The sequence below is a fragment of the Lygodium microphyllum genome, chromosome 6, assembly GCF_053477565.2.
Source record: "Lygodium microphyllum isolate KBCC chromosome 6, Lygodium_microphyllum_v1.1.10, whole genome shotgun sequence".
NCBI lineage: Eukaryota > Viridiplantae > Streptophyta > Polypodiopsida > Schizaeales > Lygodiaceae > Lygodium > Lygodium microphyllum.
In genome coordinates, this window is record NC_141140.1 from 171,195,126 (window position 1) to 171,222,538 (window position 27,413).

The 27,413-nt window shown below is 41.0% G+C and overlaps 1 protein-coding gene and 1 long non-coding RNA gene across 2 annotated transcripts; one reads left to right on the forward strand and one right to left on the reverse strand.

Moving 5' to 3' along the window:
• Positions 1-15,973: 15,973 nt before the first annotated feature.
• LOC148035409 (uncharacterized) lies at positions 15,974-17,614 on the reverse strand. Its single transcript, XM_087680408.1, has 2 exons — positions 16,828-17,614; positions 15,974-16,632 (listed from the first exon to the last, which is right to left on the reverse strand). Exons 1-2 carry the CDS (start codon positions 17,612-17,614, stop codon positions 15,974-15,976), a joined length of 1,446 nt encoding a protein of 481 aa, XP_087536534.1.
• LOC148035410 (uncharacterized) lies at positions 17,064-19,035 on the forward strand. The gene is made up of 3 exons (XR_015691189.1): positions 17,064-17,228; positions 17,339-17,775; positions 17,882-19,035. It is a non-coding gene; the product is annotated as an uncharacterized LOC148035410 (long non-coding RNA).
• Positions 19,036-27,413: the final 8,378 nt, after the last annotated feature.

A 27,413-nucleotide genomic window follows, 5' to 3' on the forward strand; every position in this document is an offset into this window, starting at 1 on the left:
TTCTTGGTTGATTTGTAGCATATCTACTAGGAAAAATGATTCTAAATAAGTGCTAATAGCTAAGAATGCAACCGTTCTCATCATCATCTCCATGCCATCCATCATGTTGACCATTTTTGTGACTACTGGTCAATAATTTATTGATGAAGGTAGAATTCTATTTAAGAAGATGCAAAATTTTTGGTGACCTGAGTGAATGGTTAGCTTGTCATAATTCCAATTATGACAGACCCATACTTGTTGTAACCCCATCTGAACAATAGATGGTAACTTAGGGTGGTCACTCATGAATATATGTGCATCATGTGGATTCAAAATAAGGTATTTTAAAATAGAAATTCTATACTTTTTAAATATAGAAATGTGTAATATAAAGGGTTATTTATAGATTGAATAGAAAAGTGTTGTGTTTTATCTAGGGAGATCTCACATATAAGGATATTTATAAATAGGAGTGAATGCAGGTGATGTAGAGGATATACATATAATGAACCCCTGGAGGATGGTAATCTTCACCTGCATGCTCCATATTGAGTAGTACCATAGGGAAATCAAGAATGGGACACTGGCAACCTCCATGAGAACTGATCGGATGATGCCTAGTAGTCACACTCTTTCTTGGTTAGTCATTCAAACCAAGAATGAGGCTAAATCCAAGTCCATTAGGCCAAAATATTTGCAAGTGTCCATAGTGATGATGTTGAATCCAAACCCATTGTCTAGCAAAATATTATTGATGACTTGATTATAGAACTAAAGAGAGATGATTTGAATGGTGGGGTCAAACAACGGTCCTTCTAGAATTGGCTCTTGCTGTACCTTTCAAACTTCATCCTCCAGTGCAAATGCAACAAGGGCTGCAACTTTGGGTTCTTGTAGAACAAGCCAATCCAATCAGATTATCTTTAATAAGTGATCCTTGAATGCTAGGACTAGATTCAACAAGTCTCCCAAGGGAATGGTAATGGAGACTAGACCCCACAAAGTCTAGGTATCCAATTTGGTTGGAACCACCTATGAAAAGGACAAAGTCTCAGCTTTAAGAGCAAGTTGATTCCCTTTTTCCCTCATAGATTGTACTAGAACAAGGATCGGGTGGATGCTACATCATGGTTTCTTTCAATTTGAAAGATGGTGATTTCGGACTTGAAATTAGCTACAATCTCTATTGGGGTATCAATGTTCCTATGGTCCCTTCTACACCTATAGATCTTGAATTCAGTACAAGTAGTGACTCTACGGGTCATGCAAAACCGTCAGTTCTTTTGCCATCCATGTAGACACTAGTGGGAAACTTTCTCTTGTTCCACCCAAGAAACTCCTATGGAATTCTTCTCTTTTCCTTCTAGCTTCTTACTTGATCGAGTAACACATTGACCTCTAGCTTAGGGAGCTCTTTGATTTCAATCATACTTATAGACGATGATGAAATATGATCCTAACTCTTCCATTTCTAAGTATCATACTATTGGGCCACATGACACTTGATTCTCCAATCGGTGTTTGTACATATAAAATAAACATTCTTTATTTGGGGAGAAATAATATACTCCTTTGCCTCTTGTGATACTATCAGGGCCATAGTAGAGCAGATGGTCCAGGGTGATTCCAATGGGCTGGATGCACTCCTACCATGCCTTGCCAAGTCATGACATTTCCCATCTAACTATAGGTATTATATTAGTAAATTTTGGTATTGTAGGTTGTTGTATGGCAAATATTGCACCACCCCTAATTAAGACCACACTTTGCAGCAGCTAGGTGACCTAGATTACTACACTTGGTACACTAGAGGGTTTTGATGTGGTAGGTTTTCGAGCACCCTCAAAGTCTGCGAGCCTTGTCCTTTCTCTTAAAATTTTTTGGTCGATGGGGTTTGTTAGTAGATTTGGCTGATTTCCTCCCTTTTTTTTACTTCTCCTTAGCTAGAAACATCTTAATGAAACTAGCTCATTGGTAAAAATAATCCAAGATATTAATTGATAGGTCCTCCAAAAATCAAAGCTTTTTGAATATCTTGATATTAGTCGTGCATAGATAGAGAGTACAACATTCCACCATTGGGTTGGGTGTTCAGAGACATATGACCTCTCAAGACTTTAAAGTGAGCTATGTAGCTCTTGTCTATGGCACTATCTTCTTTTAGCCTATATAGTCTTCTAGAGCACGTGCATCTTATGTGAATTCTAGTGGTATGAGTGTTGGGTTAGGACTGGAGTCAGTAGGGAAAGACTAGGGAGAATGTGGAGAATCAGATGGAAATACATGATAATGGATTAGACCATCTTGGCTCTCATTGCACTGTTACACTATGGGGAAGTATGAAATACATGACAATGGACTAGACTGTATTGGCTACCATTGTAGTGTTGCTATGTTTGGAAGTATGACGGATGATATTAGAGTTTGGGAAAGGTTATGACCCAAATAGAGGATCAAAGGAGGAAGTAAAGAGAAAGAAGGAAGAATAGTGAGTCAAGCCAAGGAAAGTGGAGAGGAACTTCTTCTTTGATCCTTTTATAGCTTTTGGTACCCATGATGTCATGAAGTTCATCTACCATAATCCATGGCTAATCTGTGGCCTTCTATTATGGCACCACTAGTATAGGAATTGATGGTCTCTCTTAGCCACCATTTCATGAATGCTAATTTTGGTTGCCGATTGGACCATCCTAAACTTGACACATGGCACACACAAAGGATGCAAATCCACAAGAGTAACTCTTCAATGGCACCTTCATCTTTCGGAATGGGGGCATGGAGCAAGTAGTAGTAGACTAGATGGAGTGCGTAAAACAATTGGATGGGAAGGGGGCCAGATCCATGCAAGGGGTGGTGGGTTGGGAGGTGCCAATGGTAAAGACAGAAGCGGGAAATAATAGAGGTGGTTGTACTAAAGCTAGAGGTCTATGCAGTTTAAGTGTAGAGACTAAAAATTCCAATGAGCATAGAGTTTGGCCACCAAGATCTTCAAGTAATCAGTGCCAATCTACACTACTTACTAGAGACAATTGTGCTCCACCCTTGCCACTACCAACTACTGCCTTAGGTTCTCCCTTCACTCATCTTGCCAGCTAGCAGCATCCTAGAGAGTGTAGAGCCAAGGTTCGCTAGATTGATTGTGGGATGTACTTGTACAAGTAATAAATCTTCATATTCGCATCAAGCAATAGTTGGAGATGATCCTTTTGGAGCACTTGAACATGCTCCAAAGCCTCAACACATTGTTGCTCAAGGGCCATGCGGTGCTCCATGAGAAAAAACCATTTGGAATCCTTAGAGAAAGTGCCAATTGCAAAGTCAAAAAAGTCCTGGATAGGGCTTCCTTGGGAAGCATCATCATCATTGAGGGGGCTAGGTTCCTCTTTGATGATGGTCTTTTCTTTGCTTGTTGAGGTTGGCACCAAGGTAGTTCTAGACTATGCAAAGGGTCCTCACAAGGTATCTCCTTGTGGCTAAGCTCAAAGGATGAGAAGGAATCTCAAACCTCTTCTACCTTGAGTTGGAACATTGGTGGCAACCAAACTAGAAGATGGGCCTGTTCTTGCCTTACCAAGATCTACTCCCTTTCTCCTTATAACTAAGCTTAGAGGATGAGAAGGGGTCTCAGATCTCATATATGTCAAGCTGCAAGATTTCTGGCAATCAGAGTGGAAGATGGAACTTTTATCGCCTTGCCAACCTTTGCGAGCACTCCTTAGAGAACAAGGTTAGGGTGAATGTTACAACATCTCGATGAAGTACTGCTATCAAGTTAGTGGTAAAAGAAGAGGATGTAGGGGTGGAGGAACATAGTGCAGTGGTGTTGAGGTTAGTAGCTAGCAGGGTGAGTCTAGCTGTCAAGGTGAGCTAGGGGAGGGAATGGGACTAGATATTGGCATCCAGATTATCTTATATATGTGGTAGGGAAAGCATCTGGGAGCAAGTTTTCGTAAGGATGGCTCAAAATTTCTAAATTGCATCTTCCCAAGTATCACACAATTTTGTCTAGAAGCTTGTCTACAAGCCTTTCATGGTCTTCAGATCGAGGAACATCCCATTTTCCAGATCGGTGGACTCTAACCAACCTCTCACACATGATTGCAAAATCCATTTCCATTCTCAACCCTTCTTTTACAAAGATTGTCATCCATCACACACAATGAATCTCCATAAGTTTTCTTTTGTCAATCTTTATTGTTTTGTTTTTCATAAAACTTACCTTCTTAATTTTCCTTCCGAAACAAATTTTTATCAAGTGGAGTATGTAATTGCAATATCTTTTGTGAGGGTATGCACTATGATTATAGTTTTTTGGGGTTTTTTATTTAATGAGCTTCATGATGTGGTTGTCATTTACTCCGTGGTTGAGTGTGTTGCTGTTTTTGTGTGCACAAAATTGTTCGAGAGCCCTATCTTCTAGGTTTTGTTTGTGGTTTTATTTGGCATGCTTTTAAACCTAGGCTTAACGTTGTCAGAGTGTGAAGGGTTGAAGGGCAATCACAGGGGTTTGAGAGAGTAGAATGTATGAGGTTCAAGAGCTTGAACTCTGGAGTTGGTAGAGATAAAAGAAGGGTTGAAGGTTTCAAGCCAAGTTCTCAAGGATGTTAATAGAGTTTCCAATTGCATGTACTTAGCAAAGATTACAAGAGTATTGCCTCTTAAGATCTAATTCAAATCAAGCTGGATTTATTGGCTGTAAGAGTAATCACAAGATATGTGTTCAAGTACAATATGCTATCATGTAATATAAACAACTCTATGAAGTTTACTTTAGTTTTAAACTCTACCCCTTGCAAATCTGCTAGAAGAGCTATAGAGGCATTCTTTGCTATAGGAACAATCTTATAAGCGCTGTCCCACTTAGGTTCTAGCTTGCCTGGGAATAGCTCACAATGGGCATCATAACATAAGACCAATTGATCCTTGGAAATTTTATACTTCCTAGCATATAGGTTGTGAAGTACTTTTATCCGCTTCTTCACTACTTCTTAATGTACCAAGGCTTGTAATCTAATCTCATTAAGGACAAGGTAAGTGAACCTTTCTTGCAATGCTTCCTCCTTCCCCAAAGGATGATCTAGAGCAAACCTTACTGTAGGGAGCTCAATCTCCAAAGGTCACACTCTTCCCCATATACTAATTTGAAAGGATTGAAGCCTGTAGCTCTTTTAAATGTCATATTATAAGCCCATATAGCCACATAGAAATTTTTATTCCAATCACGCTTACCTTCATATACTGTCCTAGATAGAATCCACCTTTTTATTTCATTTAAAATCCATTAATACAATTGATACTCTCTACTTGCCTATTCACTTGGGGGTTTTAGGGCATGGTCTTATTGTGTTTAATCTTTAAATCTTTCGTTAACACCTCAATCACTTTATTCAAAAAATGTGTCCCATGATCAAACACAAGCTCTTTAGGTGGACCAAAATGGTAAACAATTTGCTCGAAAATGAAACTATGTCTCCTTGGCATTATCCTTCATTGTAGTGCAGGCTTCAAACCACTTGGTAAAATAGTCTATCGCTACAATAATATAATTCTTTCGTGTAGTAGAAGAAGGATGCACATGTCCAATAAAGTCAATGCCTCATTTCTCAAAGGCAAGGTCACTAGAATGGGATTTAGTGTACTACAATTTTTTCTAGTATCGTATCTCTAACAGATATCACAACTCTTAATATATGAAAAAGGATCCTAAAAGACCGTTGGCCACCAATAGCTAGTGAAAGGTGAGAAGGGTTGAAGCTTGCACTCGAGAGCTATGGCAGGAGAGCAAGAGCAAGAAAGAGAGAGACAAGAAATGTGAACTCCAACAGTCACAATGTGTGACCGGGCCTTTGTTTATTCAAATTATCACTAAAACAATAAAGAACAAAGTGACGGTGACGGGTGCCCGCCACCTGCAGTGTGCAGTGGCGGTGACTTTCAGTGTAGTAATACATGGGCGACTAGGCGGAGGTGCATTTACCCCCAACAACCTCCCACTTAAAGGCGAATCTGCCCTAGTGAGGAGTGAAAAGAAAAAGAAAAAGACAGTACAACATGTACACATGTACAACAGGATGAGGAAAGACGTCATCTCATCCCACGCCCATCAACCTCTTAAGGAAGGCAAAGCACTCTGTACAAAGGCTTTTTGTGAGCAGATTTGCAGGATTCTGGTCAATCAAGATCTTAACAAGATCAACAGACTTGTCCTCAACGACCTCACGTATGAAATGATACCTCACCTCAATGTGTTTCATCTTCGCATGGAAGATCGGATTCTTGGCTAACTGAATAGCACTCATAGAATCCGAATGCAGTGTAGGGATAGCATCAATACCAAGGTCAACAACCAAACGACCCAACCAAATGGCCTCCTTGCAAGCCTCAATGATTACAATATACTGGGCCTCTATAGTAGAAAGGGCTGTGCATTTTTGCACCCTAGACATCCAAGAAACAGCACCTCCAACATAGGTGAATACATAGCCGGAAGTGGACTTCCTACTATCTGCATGTCCTGCATAATCAGAGTCAGTGTACCCCACGACTCCTATATCCTGGTTGCCATAGCATATGTAGATATTTGCAATGCCCTTCAGGTACCTCATGATACCCTTCATCGCATCCCAATGCTTCTTGCTAGGTGTAACTATATAGCATGCCACAACACCAACTGCATAGGCAATATCTAGACGAGTGGCTATCATGGCATACATAAGACTACCCACTGTGGATGCATAGGGAATCTTGGCCATCTCGGCCCTCTGCTCATCTGTCTGTGGACAATCAGCCTGTGATACCTTCACATAAGAAGGTAACGGATAGCCAATAGGCTTTACGTTGTGCATGCAGAAGCGCTCAAGGGAGTCCCTGATGCCTATCACATCGAATGCGCATACCAAGTATGTGAGAGGCCTGTCCCTGATCTTTCATCTCAAAGCTCTTCTTGAACTGAGCCTTAAGAGCATCAAGCTCATCATGAGCTTTCCCTGCTATCAGCATATCATCCACATAGAGTACCAAAATCAATAAAGAACCATCACAGGCTTTCTTCGTGTAGAGACACAGGTCCATAGCACTCTTGCTGTAGCCTTGTGACTGCATAAAGGCATCAAACTTATGATACCACTCCCTAGGTGCTTGCTTCAAGCCATAAAGACTTTTCTTCAATTTGCACACTGGGTGCTCCCTGCCAGGTTCTGCAAAGCCCTTAGGCTGCTCCATATAAATCTCATCATGTAAGTCCCCATGTAAGAAATCCGTCTTGACATCCATCTCGTATAAATCCAAGTCAAGTTGAGCAACCAAAGCCAAGACTAAGCGCAGGGTAGTCATCTTAACCACAGGAGAAAAGACATCATCAAAGTCCACACCATGCTCCTACTTAAAACCCTTTGCTACCAATCTAGCCTTGTATGCCGGCTTGGGGTATCTGGGGGTACTTTTCGACTTGTACACCCACTTGCATGGCAAAGCCTTCTTGCCCATAGGCAAGGAAACCAAATCCCAAGTGTCATTCTTATGCAAGGAGTCTATCTCAGACTGTATAGCCCTCTCCCAAGAGTGATTGTCACCCCTGCGCATAGCCTCATCATAAGTGAAAGGCTCTCCTACATATGTAACCAAGACATAATGCATCGAGGGCTGAAATCTATCAGGTGGACGTGTGTCTCTAGTAGACCGTCTCACGACAAGCTCTGCTGCTTACCCAGCTGCCTGTCCAACACCCTGACCATGAGCATCTGTTGTAGCTATAGGCTGTCCAACTGGCTGTGCAGGGCTCTCGGCTCCTCCTGAAATATGACCCTGCGGATCTCAACAACTCTCTCAGGATGCCTATGCATCTTGTCTTCATGGAAGACTACATCATGACTGCAGATGACTTTCTGTGCCTACTATAACGTGCCCGGTCCTCAAATTACGGGACGTCTTAGCAGTCCATCGAGAGATATATCTAGAAGACACCACCCGGCACTCCTAAGGAATGACACGGGGTTTGTCAACTAGGGTCTCTCGAGTCTGCCTCGAAATGGAACTTGTCCAGCCGTTCCCACTAGGATCGACTTGAAGTCTTGGTTCCTAGCAGTTGAGTCTTCCTGACAGCCTTCTAGCGTCAGTCGACAGCCGCTCCACTTTGCATAGGTACAATTGGACCAAGGCAGACTCATACCACATTTAGTTCAAAGAGAATGGGAAACGAGAGGGATGCATCGCTCAACCTCTCTGCCCGTAAGGCATAGTCCCATTCCGGTCCCCTAAAACGGTATGAATCAGGTTTTTAACTTACAAGTTCTAAGGTCCTTGTCTATCTAACGTTCGCATCAAATAAATTCCATTGAGGAAAGCTCTCGGCTAATGGAGACCACCCTACCGTAGGATGGACCCGATGGTCACATCCACCGTGCTTCCTTCGGGGGTTGTTTTAGTTATCTGATTTCCTACCACATTATGTTTGACACATAAAAGCTACTTCCTTAATTAACCCATTAATCACATGTTCCTTTACGTAATTTAGGGCACAGACACGAAGACAAGATAAAACAAGATCAAACACTTCCTTAACTTATCTTCAGATTAATGTTTGTCTCCCACCCAGATAGGAGGATTAAGTGTCCCTTCCTGCCTCCGCAGAAGAATCATTCCGTCTTCCGGAAATAAAAACCCAAAGGTTTATCCTACCAAGATTCTGCCTTGTAACTAGTATCAAGGCCTCGAGATCCTATCTCGAGTCACGTAGAACACTTGTGTAGGGTCCGGAGGCATTGGGATTTATGGCCAGAGCCCCCCTAGCACCCAAGCATCCTCCTACGCCAAGTAATTTCCACGGAGCGACCTCTCCCGGCGGGTTCGGTCCACATTCCCAGTGCGGATTCATAACCCCCTTGGTTAGGGTTTGGCGGTTCGTGGGGGGTAGCTAGCGCCATCCTTCCTTAATTATCCCTTTAGAAAATCATCCACAGCTGAAGCAACCAGCCTAATAACATTTACTGTGAAAACATCCCTTTTGTCCCCATGGCAATTTATCCTTATAGTTCCCGCCATGAAAATATAATCACTTGGATATTCATCCAAAACCACGACCAATCCTTAAGTATCATTTCGGAAACAATCAAGCTAAAACAACCATCTTAACATCCTTTAACTAGGGAAACATCCTTTCCTAATCTAGCAAGTAACCACTCTGCCTAGCAATCACTTTTTCCATCTTTAACAAGATCAACCTTCGTTAAAACCATTTCAACAGTTCCAAGCAACATGCTGAGCATAAATCAACTACCATAAAGTTCACTCTCCCCCTTGGGTTAGGGCTTCGCAAGGTCAATTTAACAAATTCCTTCTAGATCCTTTAAATGATCTAAGTGGTCTTCCCCTTGATCATGATTTGATCAAGGCTATCATTGTCCTATTGTTTCAACTCCTATGACAAGATATGCGCAACATTAATGAGTCTACAGATTTTAAGTGTGATGATGTAAACATCTAGAGATAATAAGAGTTTGAGGAACCTGGACTTGATTCGCAAGAGTAAGGGCATAGTTGATGCTTGTTTCTCCGTCTGCATCTCTCGTGTCTCTGGCTCCACTTATGATCGAGACTCATCGCAATACTCGGCTTTGGTGCCATCGTGGAGAACTTCGCCAAGATCTTCTTCTTCAGAACCACTCTTTCTTAACCTCCCTCCCTCTCTCTCTCTCTCTCTCCAAAATGCAACAGGGCCTTTGACTAATCACATCTCTCTCTCTCTCCCCCTCTCAATCTATCTATCATCTCACCTCTCTCTTTAACCTTCCTTCTCTCTCTCTCTCCCCCTCTCTCTCTTCCTCTACCTATCCAGTCCATACGTCCTCTGCAACCTGGAAATCCAAACCACTAGAAGGTGATCTATTTATGACATGCACAGCTGTACTAAGTGCCTCAACCCAAAAGCTCTATGGTAGGCCTGCGTGGCTAAGCATACTACGTACACGCTCCTGGATGGTTCTATTCATCCGCTCAGCCAAACCATTCTGGGGGGGTATAGGGGGCGGTCAACTGACGCTTAATACCCCTCTCATCATCACATAACTGCTCAAAAGTATGCGAGACATACTCACCCCTATTATCTGTCCTCAGGTATTTTAGCCTATACCCAGACTGGTTCTCAACCAATGCAAGCCATCTTTGAAACACAGCCAAGACATTGGATTTCAGCTTAATGGGATAAGCCCAAACTTTCTGTGAAAAATCATCTATGAAAGTAACAAAATACTTGGCACCACCCATAGACTGACAAGGCATGGGCCCACAGACATCCGAATGTACCAATGCCAAAGGCTCACTCATGCGTGGCCTACCAGACTTCTTATGCGTAGACCTAGTCTGCCTGCCATAAAGACACTGCTCATAGGAATCAAAACACACATAATCAAGGGGCGGTAGGTACTGCAAACCAAAAAGCATTTTCATTCCCTTCAAAGACATATGGCCCAAACGGGCATGCCGAAGAGATACATGTGGGACAGAACCCACAGACAAAACATGATCAAGGAAAGAAGCGGATACAATCAAGGGATAGAGGCTGCCAGCCTTGGCACCTCTCGCAATCACAAGTCTGCCACGAGTGATCTTACATGCAGAGTCTCCAAAAGATACATGATATCCTGCGTCATCAAGCTGTCCAGCTGAGAGGAGACTGCGTGTCAAAGCAGGTACATGACGTACATCCTGCATAACAAAACTGCTGCCAAAAGGAAACTGCAGCCTAACATCACCAATGCCCACAATATCAAGAGAGCTGTCATCACCCAAGTGCACAGAACCCGAAACAGTACGGTATGAATGAAACCACTCTCGGCAAGGTGTCACATGAAAGGACGCTTCTGAGTCCAAGAGCCAACACTGTGCATACATAGAGTGTATCTCTATCATCTGCGAAGCTCTAGAAGAAGCTGCAAGGATATAATCATCATCAACATCCTCATGCTGCATAACATTGATCTCTTCAATTTTAACACTGGACTTTGCAGGCACTATGCTGCGATCAGAAGACTTATCCTGCACACTGTCTTTCCCCTTATCTTTGCGCCACAGTTCATGGCATTGTGGCCTAATATGGCCCTTTTTCTCACAATGGTGACAAGTAACATCTGCATTCCTGCCACGGGATTTGCTACGTGACTTCCCACGAGACTTGGACCAAGATTTCTGAGAATCCCATCCACGGCCACTATCACTGCCATGCTTTCCATATCTATCATTCGTGCCTCTAACTGTCATAGCATGCAACACATGAGAGGCATCCAAATTCTTACGGTTAACCTCTTCCTGCAAAAGAGCACTCTCAACATCAGATAATTTCAAGGTAGCAGTAGAGGCACATACTGTAGTGTGAAATACATCCCGTGACTCATTAAGAGTACCAAGCAAGAAAAGAGGAGTGACATCCTCTGCAAAAGTGATGTCCTGCGAAGTCAAGTTCTTGAGTATAGCATGGAACTGGCTCAAGTAAGCAGACATAGTCACATTCTTCTTCATGCGCGCAGATCCATAAGCTGCTTCAGCCAATACATCTGACTCGCTGGACTTTTCTTGTCATAGAGATTCTTGATTTTATTCCACAACTGCCATGCACTCTGTTCTTCCTCAAATACATTGTAATGAACCTGTTCTGTGAGAGAGAATACAATAGTGGACTTGCATAACTCATCAAGCTCAAGTCATTCCTCATCTAGCATAGTTGCAGGCGGATGCCCACTCAACCTCAAAGGTTTGATCTGTGATTTCTGCACCAATACCTACCAAATCTAGCTCTTCCAATAAGAGTAATTTGTACCATCAAGCTTAGTGATGTTGAAAATAGCATGATCAGTGGACGAACTCACCATAATGCAGGCTGGAAGACTGTAGAGAGTTCAAAGATGCTTGCTGTTTACTACAGAAAATGACCAAAAAATCACCAAAATCGAGAGAAAATGGCGAGAAAAGTGTAACCAAAGCTATTGCCCACCAAGTACTAGTGAAATTCATTTCAGAATATTTTAGCATGAAAAATCCATGTCAGTATGCAGTTATATGCTTGCTGTAATAAATGACAGTAGGGTACTGTGAGAAGCAATTGCTAACCAAATCACTGCACCAAGTCAAGAAATGACAGCCAAGACATGACCAGCCACCATAAACGGATATAAATCAGCACCAAACAGTCATCAAGACCTTGAGCAAACACCCAAACATGCAACATTTAAGTGTAAGAGATCCCAAAGTCTCAAGTATTTGCAAAATGCTCAAAATAGCATAAACCTCCTGCTCAATGTCGGTCAAGCATATAAGATGCTCCCACTGGCACAAAAGGCGGATAAATGAGCTCAAAAGCTCAATCAAACCAAGTCAGAGTACCAAAGACAGGTAACCAAGACAATGCCTCAATAGCATCCCAAGAGCATGACGACTACAAAGGCAACTGTAGATAGCATCCATGAGCAAGACATACATCCCAATAAATATCTCTGACAACCAAAATGACATCCAATACAAAATTCTGGAATAGAAAATGAGAATCCAAGCCAAGTCTTCAGAGAGCACTAAAGCTCAACAAATACATGGTACACTGTGCCAAGACAAATGCATCAAGCCGTAGGCATCCGGTAAGCATGTACCCAGAGAGCATATAACTGTCAAAGCACTGACCACTGTCAAGCATAGACCAATGTCAATAAGTGCGGGCTGAAATAAGCTCAAGCTTCCAAAAGCATCCAGATCCAATGACAAGCTCGAAGTCGTCCCTCGATGATCAATACATCATAGCATAACCCAAGACATACACACGGAATCAATAGGCATATGTCAAAGCATGAAAGATAGCTTCATCCCAAGAGTATTCAGCATGCATTTACTATTATAAACTGAGTATTTCCAGCCCTACAATCAGGCCAAAATCAAAGCATGACATGTAGCTTCAATCCCCCAATCAATCGGGATGCAATAGGCATCAAACCGGTTATATAGTCATGCCCAAACAAGCATAGGCATAAATTGTGAATGTAGCACTAGCATCAAATGTCTGTGGACTGTTTATAACAGTCTTGAAACACTGTTTTCAGCCACCAAACAATGCCTAATCTCAGAGGATCATTGCCAAGCATCAATACATGTGCAAGAAGCCCGGAATGTAGCCCGAACAAGTGTTGAATACCAGGCTGGAGCTAGAGTTGAAGTGGCTGACTGTGTGGCTATCCAGAAAACAGGTGCAAATTTGCATGGGGTTGCTGCTGGTCCTGTTGGTCCACGTGGCAAATTTGGAGTGGTTGGAGGGCTCAAACATGAGCCAAAGGGGCCTGGGAACAAGTCTCTAACAGCCCATAACCGGGGGCAAAGAGATATGAAGGTTGGAAGCTTCAATGGTGGCTGCCCTATTTGCTTGGACCTAAATTGAAATAAAACTCTGAAATAATGAAGCAATACCTCAATGTCAATGCCCTGATGGTGCCTCAATAGGCCGGGAAGAAGCTCGGGAAGCCGGGGAGTGACGGGAGCTCAAGAGAATGAGCTATGGCTGCCGGGAAGGAGACCCAATGTGAGTAGGGAGTCCATGGGAAGCTGAGAATGCTACGAGCCAAGCTCAAGAGTCAAGAAGCCGTGCTCTCATACCAGTTGAAAGGTGAGAAGGATCGAAGCTTGCACTCGAGAGCTATGGCGGGAGAGCAAGAGCAAGAAAGAGAGAGACAAGAAATGGGAACTCCAACAGTCACAATGTGTGATCGAGCTGTCCTTTATTCAAACTGTCACTAAAAGCATAAAGAATAAAGTGACGGTGACGAATGCCCGCCACCTGTAGTGTGCAGCGGCGGTGACTATCAGTGTAGTAATACATGGGCGGCTAGGCAGAGGCGCCTTTACCCCCAACAGCTAGCATGTAAAGCTTTTTTGGCGGTAAGCTGTCTAGTAAAATGACCCCCACACACTGAATCATAGCATTCCTTTAAAATGAATGGTACCTCATCAAGCACCAAGTAACAATGATACATCTCATCCACTTCCCTTTTGTACAACATAGGAGCTGTAATGGAAAAGCAAAGTACTTGCTACTTAATCTTCGTCTTCTCAGATTTAGAAAGAGTTTCCATCGAGTTGCGTGTGGATAGATAATACATAATAGATGCATACCACAATGAATTTGAGGCTGCATCAATATTGCATAGATCCTCACAGTCACTAATATCAGCCCATTTTTCCTTGAGCTCACCAAAATCTACTAAACATTCAATAATTCCCTGCAATTTTGGTGGCTTACTTCAAATCACATAGTCAAACTCATGAAAAGAGATTAACCACTTGGCTAGATGATTAGGGGATTGAAACTTGTTCATTAATAAGCGTAGATCCTCAGCCTTGGTGAAAAACACCACCTTCTCATGTCTAAACATCTTGGTGGTGAACACCATAGCCAAACACACTCTTTCTAAATAACTATAACGAAGCTCTCAAAAGTCTAATTTTCAGCTTGTAGAAGCAATCGAATGATAAAACTATGCCTCCCAAAATCTGTGATAGGTAACAAATGATACTACACCTTGTTGCAATTGTAAAGATATAGAAAGTCTCACCTCTTTTTGAGCTTTAAACATTGGTTTTTTTGGATAATTCCATCTTAAGATCCTCAAATGCCATTGTACACAATTCAATACATTCAAAAACATGGTTGTGTGCTAGGAGATTTGTCAAAGGTAATAAACACTTGGTCAATGTATTAATGAACTGATGATAATAGCTCACAGACAAAACAAAGTGTTCAATAGGAAAGATCAGACCTGGCCTTCTTTAAACACATCCTTAAAAAGAGGCTCTCTTAGCTCAAAATGCATTCATCTAACCTTCTTCCTTACTGGCTTGTTGCCTTCTTTCAATGGGATTGTGTGCATAGTAATAGTAGGGGGAATTCCCTTCAATTCATCATAGTTCAATATATAGTTGGCATGCTCATCATTAGATAATATAGTACTAAGTTTGATGGGACATGGATCATTAGGAGTCCCAAGATCCCTCTCTAGTACATCAGTATCGCGTATAATCCGAACTTTTGTCCTATTGGCTCATTCAAACACAGTTGATAGACCTCCTCTATTGTGGAACCTTCATCAAATTACTCACTGGAGCTCCAAGCTCCAGTGTGATAGAGGTATCCTCAAGTCCTTGAAGCTCCAGTGTGATAGAGGTATCCTCAAGTCCTCAGGCAGGCATGCCTCTTTTTCCCTATAATAATAATGGGTTTTTGATAGAATAATAACCAATCCTAGGGTCTATGATTCTCCGAAAAGATCATGGCTGCCATATATTTGAAAATGGCTCTAGATCCGAGGTTTTGCCCAGAGTATACTTCGGACGTAGTGGATTCACCAAGTGCGACTTGGACTCTCTCAATGTCTCTTTTGGTATCTACCTTGTAAATTTCCCTATCTCATTTTTAACATAACTTCACGCTTTCTCCTTTAAAAAAAAGAAACGCACGCTACACGCGTAAAAAGACCCTCGTGAGTAAGATAAAAGTTTTCAATGAAATCAGCCACACGAAGCTAAAGAAGTTACGACGACTCACGAGATACAAAGAGTACACGGATGGCTAGTTGCAAAAGGGAAAGCCGTGTTGCCTACAATAACAGGGAAATTTGAATGACTAAAACAGATGTAGCCTAGGTATCATCATCCGTCTAGACTCTAGAGATTGGAAAAAAGGCTGAGAATAGCCGGTAATCTGGGAGTAATCATATATAATTTGGCCTTCACATGAATGCATGGAGGACCAATCAATCAGAGATATGAACGTATAATACGAAGAGGCCTCTTCACGGGAAACTGCATGCACTACACGTTCTGATGGTTGGATTGATTTAACGACTGTGAATTATATGGTTTGGCAGCTCTCTGTACAAGCCCACAGTAACTTCTTCACCATCACCTACGGCAACACCTGCAGCGCCATAAGACTGCTCTCCTGCACATGGCAAAAACATCTTTACAACTACAAGAGTACTGATCCGGCAGCATTAACATTATCCTTATGATCAGTATTGCATGAATAGTCTCCTTGCATGAAAAACACGAGAGAAGCAGCCTCTTCAGGCTGCAGGCTGATGTCAAGTGGTGGAAGATCTTGATGATTATAATATGAGGCCGAAAGAGACGATGGCAGCTGGAGCCAATTAAGATGCTGTGATGCGTCATCAGCATCAATGTACTCATGGAAGCTCTGATGAAATGGATCCAATGACACATCGCCCATGTTCGCAAGCTCTTGCGTTATCTCGCTGGTATAATAAGAGTTAAATGCGCTTCTGAAGGTCGAGCTCAAATCCTCTGTAAACCTGTTGGCAATATTGTGATGATGACATATATGAGGTCCACTACCCGTATGGCTTCGGTGAAGAGGCAAACAACCCATTTTCGTATTCTTTTCAAGTTTAATGGAAGCCTCCACATGATTGTAGCCAACTGTATTGTCCTCCACACTGGGGCCGACTGATACAGCCGAGGCATACTCATTGGCTGCAGACTCGTGACACACTACTAAGCTGGAGGCATCATGATCAGTGCTTGTAATGGTGATGGTAGCAGTGCTGAGAGCATGAATACTGGGACTTTGCTTTTGAATATTTGACCCAGAGGAACAAAAACGTTGGCCTGCATTAAGCACCAAGTTCTGATCAGTCCTGAAAGAAGGCATAGGTGCATTTTGCTTGCTAAATGCGGAGCTTAAGTCATCCCGCTGGTTAATGCCATGGCAAACACGATCATGAAACAATCTCTGATATTTCTCTGTGCAGCTACTAATTAATGTAGAAACAGGAATACGATGATCCGAAGTAGCTGATAAACCTTGCTGTTGCTGATTTCTGCAGCTAATTGATGATCCAGCTGAGTCTGAGCAACCATCAGAACCTAATTTCATCTGGTCATCCGGAGAGGTCAACTTCTGACTGCAGTGATCAACATGTTCATCATTGCTGGAGGAAGTGGAAGGGCCAACATAATGAGGGGCGTAATTAGGACCGCAGCCATTTCTTCGTTTGCTGGTGGATTTGGCTTTTTGTTTGAGGAATGGAATGGTGTATGATCCAGGTACTACATCAGGCAGGTTCAGGGTAGCACAGGAGCCATAGAGGGATCGGGCGGCGCCATCGTAGGCGAGTGCAGCGTCGCGGGCGGTGGCGAAGGTGCCAAGCCAGAGGCGGGCGCCACGGTTGGGCTCCCTGATCTCAGCAACCCACTTGCCCCAGGTTCGCTGCCTCACCCCTCTGTATGTGCACAGGGCATTCTCTGGGCCGCCCTTGCCCCTCATGCAACCCTTCTTGGAAACCCCTAATTTGCCGGGCCTTCTGGGTTGCAGGTCTTGCCTCCGCTCATCCTCAGAGGCTCGCATTCTGTATGATATCAACTCAGCATCAACAGCAAATGCATGGCTTATACGACACCCCACCACCACCACCACAATAAAATCAAGGAGAACCCCCCTCTCTCTCTCTGTCACACACTCACACACGAGCTGAAAACCAATTAACCCCTCACAATTGACAAAGTTTCCTGGCAAGAATGAAACCTCTCCTGAAAAATAAAGAGGAATCTCTCTCTCTCTCTCTCCCCCTGCGCGAAAATCGAAAGCCATGTCAACTTGAGAAGCACCATTATCACTTTAATTAGAACAGCGCTCGAATTAGAACTCTTCAAACTTGGCGTTCAAGAAAGATTCCGACACCTGGATGCATTTGCAGGCCGCCAGAAGCTCCTCATACTTGACCAATCTGGGGAGATACTATCAGTGGGAAGGTTTGACGCATTCAGCTCCTCCATCGCCTAATTATTACCTTCTCTCGATTCTGCCTATTTGCTTTATATATTATGGCCTTTTCTGCTGACGAACATGTTTTTGCAGGTGAGCCAAGTGATGGTCATTGGTGATGCTTCCAGGAAGGATCCATAGACTAGAACAAGAAGTGCACGATTCATCCAGGCTAGAGTACCTGACCTGCGGAACTGCAAGCTCCCCTCTTGCCCAAAATGGAAAACGCTAATATTAAGAAATTTCAAATTCAGGATCAATTATCCACATACGTTCTATGATTAGCACTTAGAAGGCGTTCCCATGAGGAGTTCGGAATTCCGCCCCAATGCCTTGTTCGTTGTAGGGATCGTCAACATGTAATAAAAGGAAATTATAGGTTGATGTGGAAAACAATAGGAAGCCGGATAGCCCGTGTAGATGACCAGGTAAACTATCACCATTAACGATCAATTCAATGAAAGTAATTCACTGCAGGCAAATCGACGCACATGAAGCGCTGGTCCCAGAATGCGGCATCATATAAGAACAACCTCATAGAGATGGAGATAAGGGTGAAACAATCAAGATTGCTTCTTCATTTACAAAACAAGTCGTGATTGGTTGGCTTTGGCTAGGCCTATTGTTCTAGGAGATACATAAACCTAGACAGATGTTTGAGCTGAGCCTCATGACAGGCAATTCAATGAGCATAACTAGGGAGAGCTCGCAGAGTCAGAGTTCTATGTTTACTCATAATTGAGGCTTTGGCTAAGCTCGTGTTCAAAAGAACTTCGACAATGGACAAGACTACAAAAAGCTCGTCATAGGTGATGCAAAGGACATAATTATCGAAAGCTCAAACTCCTAAGGAATTATCTTTCCAAGATAGCTAATTACTTCAAGTTACACTAGTTTCCTGATCACTCATGATGGCATTGTTTGTCTTTAAATTTCTTCTATATGGCATGTCTCCGAAGAAAAAAGAAATGATGGCCAAAAGGCTCAAAAAGATAGCCATCAAGTATAAGATGAGGCATGTATTTGGTGTGTATAACTAAATGAGTTCTTGTGTATGGCTATCCTAGTACTACAATGGCATGAAGTTTGTATATTGCTACACAAACCTAAGAAAGCCTATGAGCAACATGTTACCTCATGTCATGGTGATCCTCATTGATATAAAGGCCTTTTCTTATTCAACTTGTTGATCTAATTCCAGACCTCCAAATTGAAGGGCTTGAAACAAGAGTAGGCCATTGACTCTTTAGTGACGCTCTTTAAGAGCTTGGAACAAGATTAGTGTAATATAAATATCATTAAGAGGTCTGAACAAGAGTAGCGCAATATAGATATCTTATCGAGGCTCTTTATTCAAATAGACTATCAATAATAACTATCCAACTGGTAGAAATAGGGACCTATGATTGCTACAATGAGTTATACTAACAAAGCAAAATCTTTTTAAAAATTCCAATTTGATAATTTTAATAAGCTCTTTCTTTTATAGGCTAGTATATGTTTATCTTTATGTTCTTGGTACACTCTATTTCTATGTTGTATTCTTGGCTAATAGCGGCAGTAGTTAGCGGCATTTCAAGCAAGGCACCCAACCATGCATTGATGAGCAAACAAATATAGCAACAACTATGGCCATGGGCACGTCACAAGGGCTGAGAGAATATTGCAGGTGGCAATAGGCTATAAAAGAGAAAGGCGCATCCAAGCAAGAGGGAATTGTTAGTCCACCTTTTTGGTTCACCCCTATTAGTTCATTTGTTGGGTGTCACTCCACGCATTCATTGACTGGCATCCTAAGTGCTATGGTAGTAGTGGAGTTGGTCCCTCTATATGTCTTGAGTCATAATCATTGGCAATAGTATTGACATTCTTTGTTGTATTACTGTGTTCCTAAATCTATGCATATTAAGCTATTCATCACATATTGTTCTTGAGTATTTTGAATATTCAGCCCTCGTCCGTATTGGGACCATTGTATGGAATTCAGATATTAATATGCACTCTCAAATTCTTATTTGAGTACATCATCGCTATCTCCATATGCTTTTGCCTATGTCTATCTCCTCACTTCAAATGCTGATTATAGCCTAGGGTGTTGATGTCCACCTATGTCGATTATAAGTATGACCACACTCTACACCATGGCGATGATACTTGGATCTAATTACACATGGTGACCATGATCAATATTGCTCCGCACGCTCGACTAAATGGGTATGCATTTACAAGGTCCGCTTGATGTAGTTCTAGCTCTTCGCCAATCACAATGGTCCAAGGCTAAATAGTGCCCAATGCCACCATCTATGGAGGCTTGTCCTATCCTCAGCGATGATGCATCCCACACACTGCACTCCCCTTAGTTGATGTGAAAGTACCATTCACACTCCACTGATGGGAATGAAAGTGAAATTGCACTCTTGCCAATTACACCCAAATGCCATTGGAGCATTGCCCAAGAGCCAAAGCTAAGAAAGAGCCATCCCCAAATTAGGGGGAAGAATCTCCAAATCCTGATAATCCAAGTAAGGATCAGGGAGTTGGAGATCTTAACCATGATGATATACCCTTTGAAGAATCCTCTACTTCCAACCAATATATTGTGCACTTGGTGAACATCAACTAGCTCCAAGCTAGCCTTATTAAGTCTGAAGCCTTGTTCCTCAAACATTGGCACTGCATCCATGCACTATTGAGCATTGAACCCATGCATAGGCAAGAAGGCGATGGCATGCAAGCCCGCCTTGCAAGAATCACATTCGAGCATGACCAGCTCTAATAGAAAATTTGATTGGGAGCAATCTACTTGGAAAAGTAAATAGCTAAGCTCATCTTTCACAGCTTGCCACAACTCCCTCCCTAGACCCATAAGGTTTTCTGGTTGCAATAGCACCACCTACAATATAACTCGGTCCCTCCGCTAAGGCACCAACCATCCAATCTAAAAACACCCCATCTCTACTGGCCTCCACCAAACCTCAACCCATCCCACCCCTTAGTCGCTCCAACACCAATGAGGCTGTGCTTATTAGCTCTTGCAATGAAGCATGTATTGCCATGCACACAATATTGAAATAGCAAGGGTATTCACATCTAGGCCAATGCATTATGGGACCCCAAGAAAAAACATATTTACTCCATGATGCTTGTGAATGCACCAAAGATGATTGAAGACCTCAAAGAAGTAGTATTAGTAGCCACATCAAAGGAGAAGGTAGCCTTATGGAGCACAGAGTGTTAGGAGGAGGCAACATATGTAAAGAGGATGGAGGACTTAACCTCTCTTCCACAAGAATTTAAAGAAGGCCATTTGTGTTAGCACTAATTTTAATACCACGTGGCCATAACAAGATCCATTGGGGGTTTGGAACATTATTGCAAACATTCACAAAAGCATGCACCAAGAATTGATATTCCTTTCAATGTGGTAAAGCTAGCATGCATAAAGAGGATGAAGGACTTAACCTCTCTTCCACAAGAACTTGAAGAAGGCCATTTGTGCTAGCACTAATTCTAGTACCAATGGGCCATAACAAGATCCATTCGGGGTTTGGAACACTATTGTAAACGTTCAAAAATTACCAGCATGCACCAACAATTGATATTCCTTTCAATGTGGTAAAGCTAGCTAAGGTCCATTAGAGTCAATTTTAAGGCCAAATAGACCTCTCAAGGATTTGGATGAATTCTTAACTACATTCTAACTAGATAAAAATGGAAGAAGAAGAACATCTTATTCATTGTTCATTTTTCCCTAATTTTAGGGCTAAGTCAACATTAAATAATTGCCCCACCTTTCCTTTCATATTTAATGGTTCCTTTTCCAAAAGTTTGACTAAGACTTTGAGAAATAATATCTCATTAAAATTTGATTATGACCTCTACATGATTGTTTTAAAGTTTAGATATGCTTTTTTAACTTTGATTATTTATATTCTCTTACTGTTATACTTTTTATATGCTCCTTTTTTGTTATTTTCTCCTTTTTCTTCATTCTATTCTTATCATTTCTCTTTCTATCCTATTCATTTGTCCCATTAGAAGGATATTGAGATATCAATTTTTTCTTGTTCTCTTTCTCTTCTAACTAGTTTTCTTTCTCTTAATCGTATGTGCCATCGAAAGAAACTTGACATGCATTTATTCTTCTCTTTCCCCCATATGTGCCACTTCTCTTTCTCATTTTTCTTTATTCTTCTCACCATTTCTATTTCTCGTGTATTTATATATACCATTGGAAGAAGCATAACATATCATTTGGACTACAAGAGGCAAGTCTTAGAGTCCTTTAAGGCATTCTTTGGAATACAAAAGTTGGATATTTTTGTCCTTCCTCTTTGTGTTCTCTCTTTCCTTATTATTTCTATTTCTATTTCTATGTTTTTGTACATGCCATTAGAAGGAGTATGAGATTTCATTGGAGTGCAAGAAGCAAGAAACTCATCAAGGTATTGTTTGGAATATTGCGTACAAGATTTTTCTTTATGTTTATCTTTGTGGTAGTTATTGTAGATCCTAGTAAACATATATTCAAGAAAATTATCTGAGTGCTTATACCCACCATAAGGAGATACTTATATTTGTTATGATAAGAGTGCCAAGGGTGCTCTCTTTTTTTTAATCAAGGTGACTCTTACCTCAAAGCGGTTCTCTCCAAACTCTCTTTTCTATTTTTTCTTGCCCTAATAATTGAAGTTTGAATGGATAAAGGATTATATCCAAGTGATCTATTAATTGGTGAGTTACCTAAATTTCTATACTTGAAGTTTATTCGAGATGTAAATAGTGGGTTATCAGGTTGTTCTAGTTGTTTCACTCTCAATTATGGGACTAATATTGATAATGTGAGAAAAGTGCTTTACCAAAATCATTATGCTTCAGAGGAAAATACATACTAAACAAAAAGCAAGTATGTCAGATGAGGTATAGACATGCAACTAAAGAAATATATTAGAATAAGCTACAAATGCTACTCAATACAAACTTTCTCATTAGTATGATAAGAATGTATACAATACATATGATCTTAATCACATTACTTTGCAGAGAATTTCATCAAAGAGCCATATTTTTGTTTTTTTTATTTTCTTTTAATATTTTTTCTTCTTCTTGCAAAATATTTTCTTTGTTTTTTATGAGATGATTTTGTGTCTTATAGCCTTGAAATGAGATTCTTCAAAGGATTAGCAAATAAGGCATAAGCACTACAATCAAGAACTTTTGAAGCTTGGATCAAATCTAAAAATCCTAATTGTATCTTAACTTTAACAAATATAACCTAGGCTCTCATTGTGGATATGTGGAAAACCTTAAAATTTTAAAGTAGCACAAGTAGTGGCATGATAGAATCATTTGAGTCTTAGTATGATAAATCTTTAGAATTTTTAGATTAAACATTAGAAAGTAATGGAAAAGATATAGAGCAATCTCAATCTTTGTTCTTATATCATCAAATTTAGTTGGAAAACGATCATCGCTATAAAATAGTATACATCAAATAAGCAAAAATCTAATTTAGTGATTTATAAGTACTTTAATGATCTATGATAACAACGTCCAAGAATGAGAATTATTCACTAGAGTCATTCAAAAAATCATTCATTTCACAATACTCAATAATAATACTAATATATAAGAGTCCTCCCATTAAGGGAAATATGGACTATTAAAGAGCCATTTAGCATAAGAGTTAACAACTCTCCTAATGACAAGAGATTTGAGGTGGATTAATTGTTGACAGGGCAATGTGCACATTTCATCCACTCCTTTTTCCCCCTTGGGCCCATCACAAGTAGGCTTATTCCCCAATGTCTATTTTACCTCCTCCCCTCCTAAACTTTTACCTCTCACAACCTTGTCCCTAATACTAGGTACCCACATGGCATCCAAAAGTTAAATATAAAAATTGAATTTTTTTTCTTCTCCCAAAAGGCCCCTTTTTCCTCAAAAACTCATTTCATGTTGGGTATAGTTAAAGAAAAGCTTTTTTGGTGTCTCTTATTAAGGTTTCACTAAATATGAATCCTCTATATCACATGCATTCTCCGTAGAGGGGAGGGTGAACACTCACAAATATGTAAGCATATCATCTTGATTCAAAATTAGAGATTCTTAAAATACAATTTTTACACAATTTTTACATATAGAAGGATTCCATATAAAGGGTTTATTCACATACTGAATAGAAAAGAGGTAAGTCTGATTTAGGGAAAATTCACATATAATAATATTTTTAAATAGGCCTTAAGTGCATGTGATATAGAGATTTACATATACTGAATCCCTTGAGGATGCAGCCTATATAAAAATATCCCTATTTGTAAACTTTATTTACATTAAATGCATCCCTTTTTTATTCAATTAGTGAAAAAAACCTTTATATGATACCCTTCTATATATAAAAATATGTCAAAATAATATATAAAAATCCATTATGTTGAATTCGCATGATACACACATATTAATTTGAGAGAACCCCTCTGAGTATGTTTCCTTGATAACTACTTCTTTTTTCGGTATTCTTCTTCTCGATTTCACAAAATCATCCATTAGTTATTTCCAATACGTCCTTCCTTCCATGGCCATAGCCTGCTCCATAGCCACAATTTCTCCTTTTCTTATAGTCAACTCCCTACCTTCTTCCTCTCAAGAACTACAAATTTACTCTTATTGATGAAGGGGGTACAAAGGCAATGGAGAAGGAGAAGAGGAAGATGCGGGAGAGAAGAGCATACACAATGTAGGTGTTGTCCAACTGAACTGAAAGCCTTATTGCACTATCATATTATGGCAGGCCAAGAGGCCTTTTACCCCAACAACCTCCCACTAAAATGCCAATGTGGCTGGGGAGTGAAAACAAAGAAAAGAAAAGAAAAAGACAAGGTGAGGAATCATGACATCTCACCCAATGCCCAATCGAAAAGTGAGCTATGCAAGAAGTGTCGGGAACCTCTACAGAAGAAGAGTCAAGCATTCCTGAGTCCATGATATCTAGGAGATAAGCGATCCCGCAGCTCCATACAATGGAGCAATCCAAGAATGCTTCTCATGAAGCAAGCACAACTCATCAGTGCATGGCTGTAAAGCATCAGAGTCCTGCATAGCATCACCATGGCACATACAAGATAGCGGAGAGCAGTCAAACTCTCTAAAGTCAATCACTGAAAGAGAGCCAACATCCCGTACACTCGTCCAACGGGGTCTCAAGACTAGATGTGGCCTCAGTGAAGCAGAAGACTGGCTGTCCAGCATGCAAAACTACAAGAAAACGGCTCTCATGAACTTGCAAGGGGTCTAGCAACTGATCAACGACATCCTAACCCCGAGTGCTATGCATAGCTATGTCATCTCAACTAATAAGTGCCTCATTTTCAGCATAAACAGCTTGCTATAATGGCACTATAGCTGCTGTAAAATCATAATGCTTCTCCATGTGACAAAGCTCATGCCAACATAGAGTGTGATGGAGAATGTTATAGGGATCCATATCGAGGACTTCCTCTTGTATATCACCATATTAATCTTGTTCTTAGCTAGGTTCATCATTCATTGAGGTCTTGGAGTCCCTAATATCCCTCTGGACCTCCTCACGGGCCTTGCTTTTGCCTTTTTATCTTGCCATCTAAGTGCAATTGACAAGACTCACTATTAGTAAAGGGGTGTAACTTTTAGTAGGAAACTCGGATCAAGTAGATTCTTGATTCAAATCAAAGGAGAGGAAGACCTATTTGAGATGAGCTCTAAGGTTTATGATAGAAAATGATCAGACAATTCTACTGTTGGATTTCGGTAATCTATACCCTACCCACAATGACCTCAATACATAAAAATTGGCCATAACTTTTAGAGAGAATAGCTTTGATTGGGGGGATTTAAAATTGAAGGGGAAAAATCCGTCTTTGAGAGGAGCTATAGGATTCACTCCTAGATGCGATATAGAATCTAATGTAGTAAGCTTTCTGTGACTATTCTTGAATGTCTATGAGTGATTAAGACACTATTTGTCATCCCAATTCCCACATGCATTGTATGAGTGGCTCATGGGTTGAGGAGACTAAGAATTATAATAAGAAATATCATGAGCATATTGAGCATGATCCCAAGTACATTGAAGTATCCATTTCCTCTTCCATACTGCATAAGTAGGCCTTAGTGTCATACATCTTACATTAACCACATACATATTAAGTGCAATACATGGGTACCTTGATCACTAAGAGTTTGTCCAATTAGGGGGGTATCTGATCAAGAATGGGGTGACCATGGGTTATATCTGCACCTATATATAATTATCAAGCTCTAGATCACCAGGATTTTTGGCAAAGTTCCTTTTAATCCGAGGTTGTCCACCCATTTAGGGTCTTAAGTGGTAAGGGAGGGTCACCTCTCTTTTGGCTTACCACATCACATGGCATTAGTCTTATTCCTCAAATTAGAGTATACATGGAAAACATTTTTAATTAAGCACCCAGTATGAGATGCATTGAAAAATAAACATTGGGTCTTTTCATGAGATGCAAGGATTGAACAAGAGCTTGGGTGGGGCTTACCTTGGTAGTCCATTGACTCACTGGCTACCACTTACCCTTTTACAATTGCTTATTATCCAACAATTTAAGACACATATAATTAGATAAGTGCTAGAGTCAACAAGAACCAATGACGAAGAGTTAACATGATGCATTGGAAGGAAAATGGGGAGTAAGTAGGTTATTGATTCCATATGGGCAGCATGCGTACAATGAAGGACTCTACTAAAAGGGAATGTGCATCCTTAATCTCTCCAATAAAGGGACTAAGCTCGACAAGTTTATTAGAATGAGATATTGATATTGAATTAACATAACTCTTTAATGTTTGAAGTAGATGGATGAAGCTTATCCCACCATGATACCAAGTTCTCCATTAAGTCAGCTCGGGTGAGTAGAGCACTCCAATGGGTAAAATGTTCAAGGATCTGATGTTTCCTCCAATGGAGGGGCCTCATGTGCTTGTTCGTGAGCTTGCACTTCAACCAGAGAAAGATTCAAATAGAACTTTAATACATTCCCATAAGAATTATTTGCATGTTGAGCTTCATATCTTCAATCTAGGTGAATGAGGCCAAGAGTGGCTAAAGGGGCTCTTAGGGGCTGAGATTTGATAGGGTATGGACTGATTTGAGAGCCTAGGCTAAGTTTTCATGGCTATCCAAAATAGTTCGCTATTATGCACCAAGGTTTTCAACTTGTGGGAGCTCAAATGTTGGAGGAAGGAGGTCAAGATCTTAATCAAGAGCCTCACTCAGTTGTTGGAAGATGAGGGAAGCCATTGGAGAGACTGGTCACTACTAAGGAGAGGCAAGAGGGAAGCAAGGACAACAATGTGATTTTCACCAAAAATTATGAGCTATTCCTTGGGGCACTTCTAGGGTCAATCTCCACCAATCAGCTGCTTTGATTGTTGCCTGGGATGCAAGGGATCAGGTTCTAATGGTTGTTGCTATCATGGAGAGGGCTAGAGAAAGATCTTGGTTTTCTTAAGGCTTACTGCCATGGCAACTTGCAAGAAAAGAGAGAGAAAGGGGCCAAAGCAAAAAACAACTTAGATTTTTTCTCTCCTCTAACTCCTAAGACTCCAACTTTTTCCT